The sequence below is a fragment of the Ornithorhynchus anatinus genome, chromosome 10 (genome assembly GCF_004115215.2).
Source record: "Ornithorhynchus anatinus isolate Pmale09 chromosome 10, mOrnAna1.pri.v4, whole genome shotgun sequence".
Lineage (NCBI taxonomy): Eukaryota > Metazoa > Chordata > Mammalia > Monotremata > Ornithorhynchidae > Ornithorhynchus > Ornithorhynchus anatinus.
In genome coordinates, this window is record NC_041737.1 from 33,839,698 (window position 1) to 33,854,719 (window position 15,022).

Here is a 15,022-nt window from a genome sequence, read left to right on the forward strand (position 1 = left end):
TCATGAACAGATATTTTCTCCTGGAAAACTATGGGGTGAGAGGGTCTATCTGCATGGACATGATGGGGGTCAGGGCTAATTGGCAGGGAGGAAAATTTGGCCTAGGTCCTGGGGATCCTAGGTTCCTGAGAGAAGGGTGTTGGGGGTTGGGTCCTGAGAGTGGCATCCTAAGGTGGAGTCTTGGGAGTGGGGTTCTGGGCAGCAGGGTCTTGGGGAGGGGGTTTTAGGTAACTGACACTTAGGTTTAGAAAGCATCACTGATTGAGGGCCCTGCCCCAGGCCTGTCCAAACTTTCCAGCAGAAGGTCAGTCTGGAGGTGAGTGAGTTGCAGTCACCAGATGGAAAATTTCTGGTCCCTTTTGCACTCTCTAGTCCATGGGCCCCAGATCAACTGGTCGTCGGGGGACAGGAGACAGCGCAGACAGCCCTTCAGGAGTCCCCATCAGCTGTACCAACCCCAGGGCCCCTGACAGGCCCTAGATCCCCCAGTCACAGGCCTGTTCCCTCCTTGGAAGTGTCCCCAGTGCCCCGGTTCCCACCCAATCAGCAGCCCCCGCAGAGAGAGGGTCGGTCTCCTGGGTCCTTGGGGCCTATCTGCTGTTCTCCCCACGGGCTCATCAGAAGTCTCTTCACAGATGCCTCTTCTGTGATCTATGGGTCTCTGCCACCTGCTAACCTGAAATGCCATCTTGCTCCCCTTACAGCTTCTCCAGCAAGACATGTGGCAGCTGTGTCCCCATCTCCTGCTGGGCGATCTCCAATGAAGGTACCTGTTTAAGGGGAGGGCGGTCGGCAGCCCCAAGTACCCAGCCTGGGGTGCCTAGGGGAAAGGCGGGTTCTCTCATGGTAAAAAGGGTTGGAGGGGGCAGTAAGGGCAGATGCAACCACTCAGGACAGAGAGGATGGGGATGGGAAGGGAGGCAGGGGTGAGAGAGAGGGGGAAAGGCAACGAGAGAAGCAGAAAGAAGCAGCGTGGCTCAGTGGAAAGAGCCCGGGCTTCGGAGTCAGATGTCATGGGTTCGACTCCCGGCTCTGCCGCTTGCTAGCTGTGTGGCTTTGGGCAAGTCACTTAACTTCTCTGGGCCTAAGATACCTCATCTGTAAAATGGGGATTAAAACTGTGAGCCCCACGTGGGACAATCTGATCACCCTGTATCCCCCCCAGCGCTTAGAACAGTGCTTTGCACATAATAAGCGCTTAACAAATACCACCATTATTAAAGAATACGGGCCTGGGAGTCAGAATCAACAAAATCCAAGCAACGAGAAAACCATCAGCAGTAAAATTGGTGTGAGTTCAACCCTGCTTGGCCCGCAGGTCCCTTGTCACTCCAGGCAGACAGGAAGACTGACCAGAGTCAGAAACAGCCCCAGCCTCCTCCTCTGGGTCCACCAGAGGGTAAAGGCCCTGTTGTCTGGAGAGTTTGGCTGGCATTGTTTCCAGTTGGCGCTGCAGTGCTTGTATTTGGACACTAGGGGGCAGTCATCTCCCATCTTTTGGTCCAGACCTGAATCTTCCTCTGTCTCTCTTTCTTGTCTGTCAAATTGTACTATTCTGCAGGTTTAGGGCTTGGCTGCCAAGGGGGTTGGAAAGTCCCCAGAACCCTGGCAGTGACTTGACCTGACTTAAACTGACAGGGTCTCTTTGAGCAAGGGTTGATTCTAGCCCAAGTAATGAGGGTGAGTTGGGGGAGACTCCCAAAGGCTGATCTTGTTTTCCAGGCAAGCTTCAGGTCTGAGACAGTAACAGTCTATAGTCCAGGCAGAAAGCCAAGACCCCGGGCTAGTGGCCGAGACCATTAGTGACCCCTATTAGTCTCTCTCTTAGTAATCTGCTATGGTTCCATTTTTTGCCATCTTCATTGTCATCATCATCATCATCAGTATTTTTTGAGCCCTGACTATGTGCAGAGCAGGAAACTAGGTCACTAACTATCAGGTCACCAATTCTGGGCCCGTGGGAATATACTGGGCTGACCTTGAGCTAATGAGAGAGAGATTCCTGTAGTCTCCCCAACTGTCCCTTCCTCGTGGCATCACCTCCTCTTGCAGGTCTCCCTAGGACACTCATCAGCTGTCCTACAGACCCTCCCCTGCTAAACTAAAGACACGAACACCAATTCAGATATGGTCTAAATTGGGGAGGACAGATGCAGAAAACAACTAGAATATTATCCAATCAGCATAAAAGCCATCAACAGTAAATTGTGTAACTTACACCCTGCTTAGGGGAAGGAAAAAAGCAGACCCTTGAGTCCCTCCCAGGGCTCCTCCCCCTCACCTCCAATTGTCCAGCACCTGGCCCTTGCCCCCCTCTGTCTGTTTCCTCCTCCCCTACCCACAGGCCAGACTTGGATGGCTGCCAATGGACTGGAAGTATTCCATTTCCGTTTCTTTTTCCAGAATCGGGGCACGAGGTCCTCGGGGTTGTTTCTCTACACCCTCTCCCTAATCTGTGTGTGTTGGTCTCTTGCATCCGGCCAGGGCTCCGTGCCATCATTCACACCATCTCCGGTGGACTATCACTCCTCAGGACTGATCTCCAACTCCCCAGCCCTGTCGGGGAGCTACAGCAGTGGCATCTCCTCCCTCAGTCGTTGTAGCACATCTGAAACCTCAGGCTTTGAAAATCAAGGAAGCGAGCCCACGGTTGTGGCGGTGAGCTACAGTGTCCCCGAGGAGCCGGTGCGGAAGGAGAGCAAGACCCCACCCCCATATAGTGTCTACGAGCGGACCCTGCGGCGCCCTGTCCCGCTACCTCACAGCCTCTCCATCCCCATCCCTGCTGAGCCCCCAGCCCTGCCACCCAAGCCCCTCCTGGTGCGCTCCAGCAACCTGGACAATGTCAGTCGGAGGACAGAGCCGGCCCCACGCCCTAGGCCGCTCCCACGGAAGGTGTCTCAGCTCTAAGCCACCTCTTGGGGGCCTCTGGCGGCCTGGGCCAAGGCCCTGGAAGGAAGGACGTGGGCGGGATCTAGGCCGAGGCCCCAGAAGGAAAGATGCGGGTGGGTTCTGGGTCAAGGCCCTCGAAGGAAGGACGTGAGCAGGATCTGGGCTGAGGCCCCCAGAGGGAAGGAAGCAGGCAGGGACCTGGGCTGAGTCTCAGGAAGAAAAAATGTGGGAGGGTTCTGGACTGAAGCCCCAGAGGAAAGGACGTGGGTGGAAGCCTGGGCAGAAGCCTGGAAGGAAAGACGCGGGAGGGTTCTGGGCCAAGGCACCGGAAGGAAGGACATGAGCAGAGGCGGAGGGTGTTGGCACTTTACTCCTTTTCTGATTCTCTTTAAGTGAATGACGTAAAACTTGCTTAGCCCTAGTTAGTTGCACAGTGTCCCATTCAGTGACTGTTCTAGGACGCCAGAGCACAGAGAGAGAGAGAGAGAGAAATAGAGAGAGAGAGAGAGAACTTCAAAAAAACAGACTCTTGAAGTTCAAAGTGGTAAATTGTGACACAGACCTTTTTGTATCTTTTTATGTTCCCTTTTTTTTAACCTAGTTTACTCTTCAAACTCACACAAAACTGTCCTTTAGGTTACCGTGGTGTAGTTTTTACTGAAAACTTGATACTTCAAAAAAGCTTCTTCTCAAAACCAATGCATTCCCTAACCTGCATATTCTTCACCTAGGAGACCCGTGGAATTGGGTCAGCAGCAGCCAGTGCCAACTGGTCTGGCCAGTGCTGTGAGAGACAAGATTAGGTTAGATAGACCATCCGTCCAAATACCCATCTACCCTCAGGGGGCTGTCAGCGTCTTTCGTGAACCGGGCTCAGTTTGAAAAGTCAAAGATTGCTGGGAGTTGACAGGGGCAGCCTGCTAACCACACCCTCAGAGGACACAGCACTGGCAAATCAGCTCCTTGGGGCTCCATTAGAGTTTGCAGATGGAGCTGGTGACATTTCTATTTCTTTAAAGGTGCCATTTACCTTCGGTATCTCTGCAGCTAGCCCCGACATGGTTCCTTCTTGGCCGACGCTGTTGGAGTTGTTCTTCCAAACCTGAAACCATCTTCCATAAAATTCGTCATTGAGGATGAACAGATGTTCAAGCATTAAATAGGCACAAATAAATGTTTCCCATTAACAGAGCTCCTGGAATCGATACTAGCCAGTATTAATTCAATACAGCAAATAGAAGGGGAGTATACTCTTCAAGAATATCTATTAGCCTGATGAAACAGCATCGGGACTTGGAAAAGACAAGGGCATTAATTCAATTCTGCACAAAATAGAAAAATCCCAAACCACTCTTTCATCTCCTTTCCCCCTTTCTGCCCTCTTCCCCTCCCCCCCTCCCATCATCACCACCACCGCCTCCTCCCTAGAGCTATCCTGATTCCCCTGACCGAGTTAGGCCTTTCCAGAAGGGCTCTGAACTCTCCGTTCTCCCTTCTAGTAGAAACTCTGACCCCCAGCACCTGCAGGCCACTGAAGGCGGTGACCCAAGACCCCCTCAAAGGGTTGTGGCGAAGCACCTTGTATGTACTTTTGTATTTTGTACTTTTTCTTTTCTCTGATTGGCTGTGTAGAAAACCCTCATTGGACAGCGGACCAGGGAACTGAGTTTCAGACCAAGAGGTTCAAATCTATTCTATCTCTTGTGTCAGGAACCCGATGTGGGTTTAACTGTTGTCTGCTTTTGTTGCCAGCCAACTCGGAAGATGGTGACCACTTTTTTATATTTTCTCTCAGTGAAACTGTTCAGCAGCTGTCAAGGGTGATGATAGAGGTTTTCTATAATAAATGTCCAAGTATTTTTGTACATAACTGGTTAATTTTAATAAGATATACCATGACGTGTAAAAAAATGAAATAAAAGCAAACTGTTGTGTATGCAGTATGATTGTTATAATTATGCCAAACACTTTATGTATGGAAAAAAGAATATTTGTACATATGTGCTTTTAACAATAATTCTGCCATATTGACTTTACAATTTTGAATGTCAGAAGAAATTAATATATGTTAAAAATATTTATGTTTTAGTGAAAGTATTCATAATCCAAGAACCTGTGGATTTTAGCTTTGCAACCTGAAATTTCTCAAACCTGCTCTTGCTTTTGAAGAGAACACTTTGCATTTGTCATCACATGCTCCGAGCTGGAGGAGGCTACGGATTCCTGTGACTCCCAAGAGGCCATGCCTCCCATTCAAGTTGGGTGTCACCTGTCCATCCGATAACAAAGCTGCTTTGGTTTCCTCACCCTGTGCAGTTTAATGGGTTTGTTGACTCGTGCCTGAGCACAGAATGAATCAGTGTTAACTGCTCAGGAAGCCATTTTGGATTCTGGCAGTGAGCAGAATTGTTGCATTTATCACGTACGTGTGTTATGGGAGTCCTTTTTGCAGCCGAACACTTCATGCGATTCTGTTTGCCCTGATGTTCATGATGTTTCTGCAGAATGGTCAATATGAAATAAAAGGACTCGATTAATCGTAATTACGCCAAGTTTCCTCACATTTGTCTGGAGTGGTAATGAGCTCATTCATTCAGTCATATTTATTGAGTGCTTACTGTGTGCAGAGCACTGTACTAAGCTTCGGAAAGTGCAATTCAGAAATAGAGAAAGACAAGACAATCCCTGTCCACACTACGCTAACAGTATAGAAGGAGGGAGACAGACATCAAAACAAGTAAACAGGCATCAATAGAAATAAATAGAATTATAGAAATATACACATCAAAACAAACAGGCATCAATAGAAATAAATAGAATTATAGAAATGTACACATCAAAACAAGTAAACAAGCATCAATAGAAATAAATAGAATGATATATACACAAGTGCTGTGGGGTGGGTAGAGGGGGGCAAACAAAAGGAGTGAGTTGAGGTGATGCGGAAGGGAGGGGGAGATGAAGAAAAGGGTGGCTTAGTCTGGGAAGGCCTCTTGGAGGAGGTGAAACTTCAGAAGGGCTTTGAAGGGGGAAAGAGTGATCGTTTGGAGGATTTGAGGAGGGAGGGTGTTCCGGGCCAGAGGTAGGAAGTGAGCCAGGGTGGATGGCATGACAGGTGAGATCGAGGCAAGGTGAGAAGGTTAGCACCAGAGGAGCGGAAAGTGCAGGCTGGGGTGTAGAACGAGGGCTACAGGACAGCCCCTGTTCTCTTCACATACAACCTTCTTGTTGAGCTCCTTCCTCTCAGCTTGGAGATCTCAAGTGGGGAAGTAGGAATGGATAACTGGAGGAGGGGGAGCCTCCATATAAGGATTGACTGTGTTGGGTCAGTGGCAACTCCTAGAGCAGAGGTCAGATTTTGTAGATGTTGAGAAAAACATTTTAAAAAGCATGAGGAGCCCCCTGGAACCTTCTAGGATGTTATCAGGACAGGGTGGAAGAGAAAGCACATCCCAAATCAGCACGGTCCACTGCACCCAGGGGTGGAATCGAATGAGACCCCGTGTCAGCACGAGCATGTCCTCCTGGGGCTGGTGTGGCTCCAGTGCAACTGGTTAGCCGCAGAACCCACCACAAGTATCGAACACATTCAGAGCTGTGCCGCCATTTTAATGACTCTGACTTTGGAGAAGGAAGGACAGGGGCAAATTCTAGAACTCGGTTGTGTGGGTGGCCCATCGCCACCAAGCCCAAAGCGTTGCCCATTGACTAGCCCAATATCTCACAATGGAGATGTTAAGAATTCTCCCATCAGTGGGACTTAACAGGAGCCACTCTCTAGGGAGCTGGCATGGCTTCACTTCACTCTGTCAGTTCTGACAAACGGTTTCAACCAGCCCACTTCTGGCCTGATTCAGTTAGAACCAGCTTCATCAGCAGTTTGAAGGGTGGCCCTCAGGTCAGCTTTCGTTTGAATATCATAATGAGTTGCTTATCTCTCCACTGTTGCTGTGACCTATCGGTGTCTCTGATGAACTCACAACTTATCAACCCAATACCTGAGTGCTGGATCTTGACCTACTCCTGTTCCTGAGTATTGGCAGTCTCATTGTTTCCCAATCTCAGTCTCAGTTTCTACTGTATGCATTGGGTGCTTACTGTGTGCAGAACACTGTAACTATGAAGTTGGGAGAGTACAACATAACAGAGTTGGTAGACATATTCCCTGTCCACAAGGAGCTCATAGCCTAGAGAGGAAGGCAGTCATTAATATAAATAAATGAGTTAAGGATGTGTATGTAAGTACCGTGGAGCTAAGAGAGGAATGACTAAAGGATACTAGACCAAGTGCAAGGATGACACAGAAGGAAGTGCGAGAAGAGGAAGTAAGCACTTAGTTGGGGAAGGCCTTTTGGAGGAGATGTGTTTTAGTAAGGCTTTGAAGGTGAGGAGTGTGATTGTCTGTCAGATATAATGGGGAGGGCGTTCCAGGCCAGAGACAAGATGTGGGCAAAGGATTGGATGAGACTGAGGTACAACGAGTGGGTTGGCATTTAGAGGAGTGAAGTGTGCCAGCTGGGTTGGAGTAGAAAATCAGAGAGGTAAGGTAGGAGGAGGCAAGGTGATTCAAGTGCTTTAAAACAGATGGTAAGCAGCTTCTGCTTGATGTAGAGGTGGATAGGCCACTGCTGAAGGTTCTTGAAGAGTGGGGAAACATAGACTGCATGGTCCAGGCAGCAGAGTGAAATATTGACTGTAGTGGGGAGAGATCAGAAGCAGGGAAGTCAGCAACAAGGCTCAATATAGTGGTTAGGGTATGGAGAAAAGGGTGTCCCCAGCTAAAGAGGGAAGAGGCTCTCCCATATATGGGAGCCTCCCAACAACTAACATCAAGGGTCCTCTGGACTCTATACTGAGGAGGTCCACAAGCTGGACCAAGAAATTTGTTGGGCTTGAGCAATCTGACCTAGTGGAAGGAGAACGGCCCTTGGAATCAGAGGAGCTGAGCACCAATCTCAGCTCTGCCACTTTCCTGCTTTGTGAACTTGGGCAAGTCAATTCACTGTGCTTCAATTTCCTCATCTGTTAGATGGGGATTAAAAACTTGTTCTCCCACCCCCATAAACCCTGATTATCCTGTCCCACATGAGGCTATGGGACAGGGGCTGTGTCCAAACTGAGTAGTTTATGTTTATCCCAGTGTTTGGTGATAATACTATTAATACTAGTAGTACTAGTAATAGTATTTATTAAGCACATACTGTGTGTAGATCACTGTGTTAAGAGCTGGGTGAGAATTGATGAGTGGGAATTAGACATGGTCCTTGCCCCTCAGGGAGGCTCACAATCTAAAAGTACAGATGGGGAGAAGAAGCTGGAGATGGAAACATCAGGAGTGATGAAGCAATAAAACACAACATAGGCAAATACACAAAATATATACAAAATCAGTAGGGTGCTGTGGTTAGAGGAGCAAAATTCCAGGCTCTTTGAGTCACAGAGTTCAGGGCACATCCTCAGCCATAGTGATCACTGCAGCAGCCACCAGTCTGCCCAAGTTCTGAAGAGGCTTCCTTGTTGCAGGTGCTTTTCTCTTTCTCACCAGAATGGCAGAAGGCAGTACAGAATAGAGTCTCCTTAGTGGTGCAGAGGCGAACAAAAACAACTATTATTATTTTGTGATGACAGAAGGTCCTTGTGGTGATTTGCCTGGCAGGTGCAAAGGTACAGATGTTCCTGATGACCCTTACACTGCCTGCTTTCTATCACTCCTCAACTCCACTCACCTACTCCACCCCACCTCGCCCACTCACCAATTTGGACACACATTCTTTCATCATCTCTAGCCACTGCAAAATCTCTACTCTCAACGACTCTGAAATCCCTCTATCCGACCCTAAATTCCTCAACTGCCTTCTCTCCCACCCAACTCCTTCCTGCAAATCTGTGCTGTTCCCCCACAGAGACGTCCAATCTTTTGACTCCATCCTATTTTCTCAATTCATCATGCCCCATTTAGCCTCCATACCCAAACTACCTTCCCTTGATAACCAAATTGACACTCTCAACACCATCCTCTCTACATAACTCAACTCACTTCGTCATTCTTGTACCACTAACCCGCAGCCCTCAATCACCTCCACAATCTGCATCCTTCGCTTTTGCGCATGAGCCGCAGAGTGCTGCTGGCAGAAACTCTGTGGAAATTTCAGGACATTTCAGGAATTTCAGGAAATGATCAGGACATGTTTCCTCACTCCTCAAGAAACTTCAGTGGTTATCCATCCACCTCCGCATCAAACAAAAAGTCCTCACATCGGCTTTAAAGTAGACCATCACCTTGCCCCCTCCTACCTCACCACATTGCTCTCCTACTATAACCTAACCCACACACTTCACTCTTCTAATGACAACCTTCTCACTGTACTTTGATCTTGTCCATCTTGCTGCTGACCTCTTGCTCATGTCCTGCCTCTGGCCTGGAATGCCCTCCCTCCATATATCTACAGACAATTACTCTCCCCCCATGTAAAGACTTACCGAAGGTACATGACCTTCAAGAGGCCTTCCCTTACTAACCCTTCCTTTCCTCTTCTCTTACTCCTTTCTGCATCATACTGACTTGCTTCCTTTATTCGTTCCCCCACCCACCGCAGCCCCACAGACCCATAATTTATTTATATTAACGTCTGTCTCTCCCTCTAGGGCAGGGAATGTGTCTGTTTATTGCTATATTGTACTCTCCCAAGCGCATGGTACAGTGCTCTGCACACTGTAAGCCCTCAAAAAATACAATTGACTAAGATGGGCTGTAATGGGGTGGGAAGGACCTTGAGGTGATGACATATGTTGCACTATTGACGTAGGAAGGGGCTTCAGGGAGGTCCTGGGAGATAGATTTAAATCACATGCAAGAAATCTAGGTCCAGTAGCTCTGTGGAAGAGTTCCAAGGTCTCAAAGTATGGATGAGTTGGTGGTGCAGATTGTAGGGTTAGATACATCAGACACTAAGGGAGGACCGTTTGGGAGAGCTGGAATTTGTACAGGAGGGTTGTGCTTCTCTTCAACCTACCTGACCCCAAGCTGCTGGCCCTAGACATAGAAAGTAGTCAAGCAGTATTTAAACTGAAAACAGGAGGACAGACTTCCAGTGCAGAAAATCACGTGGCTCACACTGGCCCAATCTTCTAAGAGAGAGATGACTTGAAATCAGGGGAATGCAGGAGGTGGGAAGGAGGAGGGAGGCAGGTGGCGAATCAAATAGAACACTTGAAGGAAATGATGAGGGTAGTGTGGTGCCCATGAAGCAGGAAGAGACAGCTAGGGAAAATGATAAAAGACCAAAACCCAAATACTATGCTTAATAATAGGGATATTCAAATCGTGGCTCCACCACTTGTCAGCTGTGTGACTGTCGGCAAGTCACTTAACTACTCTGTGCCTCAGTTACCTCATCTGTAAAATGGGGATTAAGACTGTGAGCCCCACGTGGGACAACCTGATTCCCTTGTGTCTACCCCAGCGCTTAGAACAGTGCTCTGAACATAGTAAGCGCTTAATAAATACCAACATTATTATTATTATTATATATGTTAAGCACTTTCCCTGTGTCAAGTGTTGAGGCAGATAGAAGAGAAGCAACATGGTTTAGTGGATAGAGCACAGGTTTGGGAGTCAGAGGCCTTGGGTACTAATCCCAGATCTGCCACTTGTAGCTGTGTGACCTTGGGCAAGTCTCTTAACTTCTCTGTGCCTCAGTTACCTCATCTGTAAAATGGGGATTAAGACTGTGAGTCCCATGTGGGACAATCTAATTACCTTGTATCTACCCCAGCGCTTAGAACAGTGCTCTGCACATAGTAAGCACTTAACAAATGCCATCATTATCATTATTATACAAGAAAATCAAATCAAACACAATTCTTGGCCCACACAGATCACGCAGTTATTATTATTATTATCATTATTATTATTGGATTTGTTAAGCGCTTATTACTTATCATGCACTGTTCTAAGCACTGAGATAGATATGTTATTAATAATGATAATAATAATAATAATAAAGAAATTGTGGTATTTTTGAAGTGCTTACTATGTTGGCACTGTTCTAAGCACTAGAACAGATACAAGCCAATCAGATTGGACACAGTCTCTGTCCCACAGTGGGCTCATAGTCTTAATCCCCATTTAACAAAGGAAGCAACTGAGACAGAAATAAGTGAAGTGACTTGCCCAAGGTCACACTGCAAACAAGAGGCAGAGCCGGGATCAGAAGGACTCCCAGGCCTGTGATCTATCCAGTAGGCCACGAATCAGTTTGCACATCGTGCTTGTCCCACATGGGCCTCTAAGTCTAAGTAGGAGGGAGAACAAGTATCCAATGCCCATTTTACAGATGGGGAGACTGAGGCACAGAGAAGTCAAGTGACTTTCCAGAGGTCCTGCAACAAGTGGAGGAGTTGGGATTAGTCCCTGGGTCACCTGACTCTCAGTCTTGTGTCTTTTCCATTTCACCACACTAGGAGCCAGTTGAATTATAATAATAATAATTGTGGTATTTATTAAATGCTTAGTATGTGTCAAGTACTGTACTAAGCGCTGGGGGTAGATACAAGATAATCAGTTCCCACTTGGGGCTCACAGTCTAAGTAGGAGGGACAACAGGAATTGAATCCCCATTTTGCCCCTGAGGGAACTGAAGTATGGAAGACGTGAAGTGACTTGCTCAAGGTCACCCAGCAGACATGTGGCACAGCTGGGCTTAAAACCCAGGTCCTCTGACTCTCAGGCCTGTGCTCTTTCCCAGGCCACTCTACTTCTTATAACTGTTGAAGAATTGGAATGTTAGGGGATGAGTTAATGTCCAAGGTAAAATTGGCATCTTTGAGGCTTGGTGCAGCGTAAAAATCCAATGAGATAAAATATGGACAACTTGTGAACTCCATGAGAAAAGTCAGAATGAGTGCTCAACAAACAGAAGATGTGGTATTGTTCAAACATCTTAGTGGTGGAAAGGAGAACCATGGCTTCCCTTTGGATAGACATTCCATAAGTTATCAAAAATAGCATCTTTGGAGAGTTCTACAAACCACCTCTGATCAGGCTGAGGCAAACTAACAGGATGTCAGATGAGACTGGGGAAGCGGTGAAACAGTAATTCATCAGACAGAGAAGTGGAGTTGAGGTCTGGGAGTGGCTGTGCTGTGGAATGGCTAGTAGGATATCAGTGAGGTAAGGTAGGAGAAGGCCAGCTGATTGAGTACTTTAAAGTCTATGGTAAGGAGTTTCTATCTGATGCAGAGGTGGATGGGCACCCACTGGAGGATCTTGAGGAATGGGGAGACGTAGAGTCAACATTGTTTTAGAAGAATGATCCTTGCAGCAGAGGGAAGTATGGACTGGAGCGGAGACAGGAGGCAGGGAGGTCAGCAAGGAGGCAGATGCAGCAGTCAAGATGGGTTAGGAGAAGTGCTTGTATCAGTGTGATAGCAGTTTGGATGGAAAGGAAATGGTAAATTTTAGCGATGCTGTGAAGATAGAACCTACAGGATTTGATAACAGATTGAATCTGTGAGTGGAATGAGAGGTGAGTCAAGGACAATGCCAAAATTATGTATTTGTGAGATAGAGACGATAGTGGTATTGTCTACAGTGATGGGGAAGGCAGTGGGAGGACTGGATTTGAGGGGGAAGATGAGTTCTGAGAAGCAGCATGGCCTAGTGGATAGAACACGGGCATGGGAGTCAGAAGGATCTGTTTCTAACCCTGGCTCTGCCATGTGTCTGCTGGATGATCTTGGGCAAGTCACTTTATTTCTCTGTGCTTCAGTTGCCTCATCTGTAAAATGAAGATTAAGACTGTAAGCCTCATGTGGGACAGGGACTGTGTGCAACCCAATTTGTTTGTAACCACCCCAGGACTTAGAACAGTGCTTGGCACAAAGTAAGCACTTAACAAATGCCAATATTACTACTATTATTACTATGGACACATTTAGTTTGTGTTGAGGGGACATTTAGGTAGAGATATCCTGAAGGCAGGAGGAAAGGCGTGACTGCGAAGAAGGAGAGGACATGGCTGGAGATGTAGATTTGGGAATTCTCTGCATAGAGATGGTAGTTGAAGCCATGAGAGATTGTGGGGGTCCCTCAAGGTTCAGTTCTGGGTCCTCATCTATTCTCCATCTACACCCACCCCCTTGGAGAACTCAGTTACTTCCATAGCTTCAACTACCATTTCTCTGTAGATGACACCCAAATCTATATCTCTTCTCCTGATCTCTCTCCAGCCTCACATCTCCTCCTGCCTTGAAGACACCTCTACTTGGATGTCCTCCCGTCACTTCAAACTTATGTCCAAAACAGAGCTCCTTATCTTCTCACCTTGTCTTCACCTTCAAACCTGTCTTCTCCATGACTTTCCCATCACTGTAGATGGTGCCACCGTCCTTCCTGTCTCACAAGCCCGTAACCTGGGCATTATCCTTGACTCCTCTCTCTCATTCTACCCACATATTCAATCTATCACTAAATCCTGTTGGTCCCACCTTCACGACATCACTAAAATCTGCAATCCACCCTTTCCTATCCATTCATACTATCACATTAATGCAATTACTCAACCTATCCTGCCTGGATTAATGCATCAGCTTCCTTGCTGACCTCCCAGCCTCCTGTCTCTCCCTCACTCTAGTCCATACTTTACTCTGCTGCCTGGATCATTTTTCTACAAAAACCTTCTGAACACATCATCCTTCTCTTCAGAAAGTTCCAGTGGTTGCCCATCCACCTCCGTATCAAACAAAAACTCCTTACCATTGTCTTTAAAGCACTCCATCACCTTGCCCCCTCCTCTGTCACCTCTCTTCTCTCCTTCTACAACCCAGCCTCGATCTCACCTGACTCACCACCAACCCTAGCCCACATCCTGCCTCTGGCCTGGAATGCTCTACCTCTTCAAATCTGCCAGACAGCTACTCTCCCCATCTTCAAAATCTTATTGAAGGCCCATCTCCTCCAAGAGGCCTTCCCAGACTAAGCCCCACTTTTCCTCATCTTCCTTTCCCTTCTGTGTGGCACTGAGTGGCTTCCTTTGGTCTTCCCCCCTCCCAGCCCCAAAGCACTTATGCACATATCTGTAATTTTATTATCCCTTTGCTCTTCCCTACTCCCAGCCCCAAATCTACATCTCCAACCCTGTCTTCTCTCCTTCTTGGCATATCTGTAGTTTTATTTATTTGTATTGATGTCTGCTCCCCCATTCTAGACTGTGAGCTCAGTGCTCTGCACACAGTAAGCACTCAATAAACCCTAATTACAGCTCACTTCCTCCAAGAGGCCTTCCCAGACTGAGCTCCCCTTCTCCCTCTACTCCCTCTACCGCTCCCCTTCACCTCTCCGCAGCTAAACCCTCTTTTTCCCCCATTTCCCTCTGCTCCTCCCCCTCTCCCTTCCCAACCTCTCAGCACTGTACTCGTCCGCTCAACTGTATATATTTTCATTACCCTATTTATTTTGTTAATGAAATGTACATCGCCTTGATTCTATTTATTGCTATTGTTCTTGTCTGTCCGTCTCCCGCAATTAGACTGTAAGCCCGTCAAAGGGCAGGGACTGTCTTTATCTGTTACCGATTTGTACATTCCAAGCGCTTAATACAGTGCTCTGCACATAGTAAGCGCTCAATAAATACTATTGAATGAATGAATGAATAAATAAATAAGATTGGATGGATGGATGGATGGATGAATGAATGACTTCTCCAAACGAGTGGTTGTAGTTGGAGAATAGAAGTTTGGCATTAGAGGAGCAAAGTAAGCAAGCTGGGTTACAGGAGGAAATCAATGAGGCAAAATAGGAGGGGTTAAGGAGATTGAATACTTTAAAGCCAAGGTTAAGGGGTTTCTGTTTGAAGCAGAGGTGAATGAGCAACCATTGGAGGCTCTTGAGGAGTGGAGTAACCTAGAGTGAACAGTTTTGTAGAAGAATGATCCAGTCAGCAGAGTGAAGTATGGACTGACACCACTATCTTCCATCTCCCAAAAGCCCCCAACTGTGGTGTCATCTTTGACTCCTCACTGTCTTTCCCCTCTGACATTCAAGCTGCTGTTAAATCCTGCTGCTTCTTACTAAATACATTTCCAGCAACCACCCATTTCACTCCACCCTCACTTCTAGCCCCCAATTCCA

At 47.3% G+C, this 15,022-nt stretch overlaps 1 protein-coding gene across 1 annotated transcript in view; it reads left to right on the top strand.

The window, feature by feature from the left end:
- DOCK4 (dedicator of cytokinesis 4) overlaps positions 1 to 5,435 on the top strand; it is a 348,354-nt gene extending 342,919 nt beyond the window's left edge. Inside the window, 2 exon segments of the mRNA XM_029072864.2 lie at positions 705 to 766; positions 2,485 to 5,435. Of these exon segments, the coding sequence (XP_028928697.1) occupies positions 705 to 766; positions 2,485 to 2,910 (488 nt within the window). The 3' untranslated portion in view covers positions 2,911 to 5,435.
- Positions 5,436 to 15,022: the final 9,587 nt, after the last annotated feature.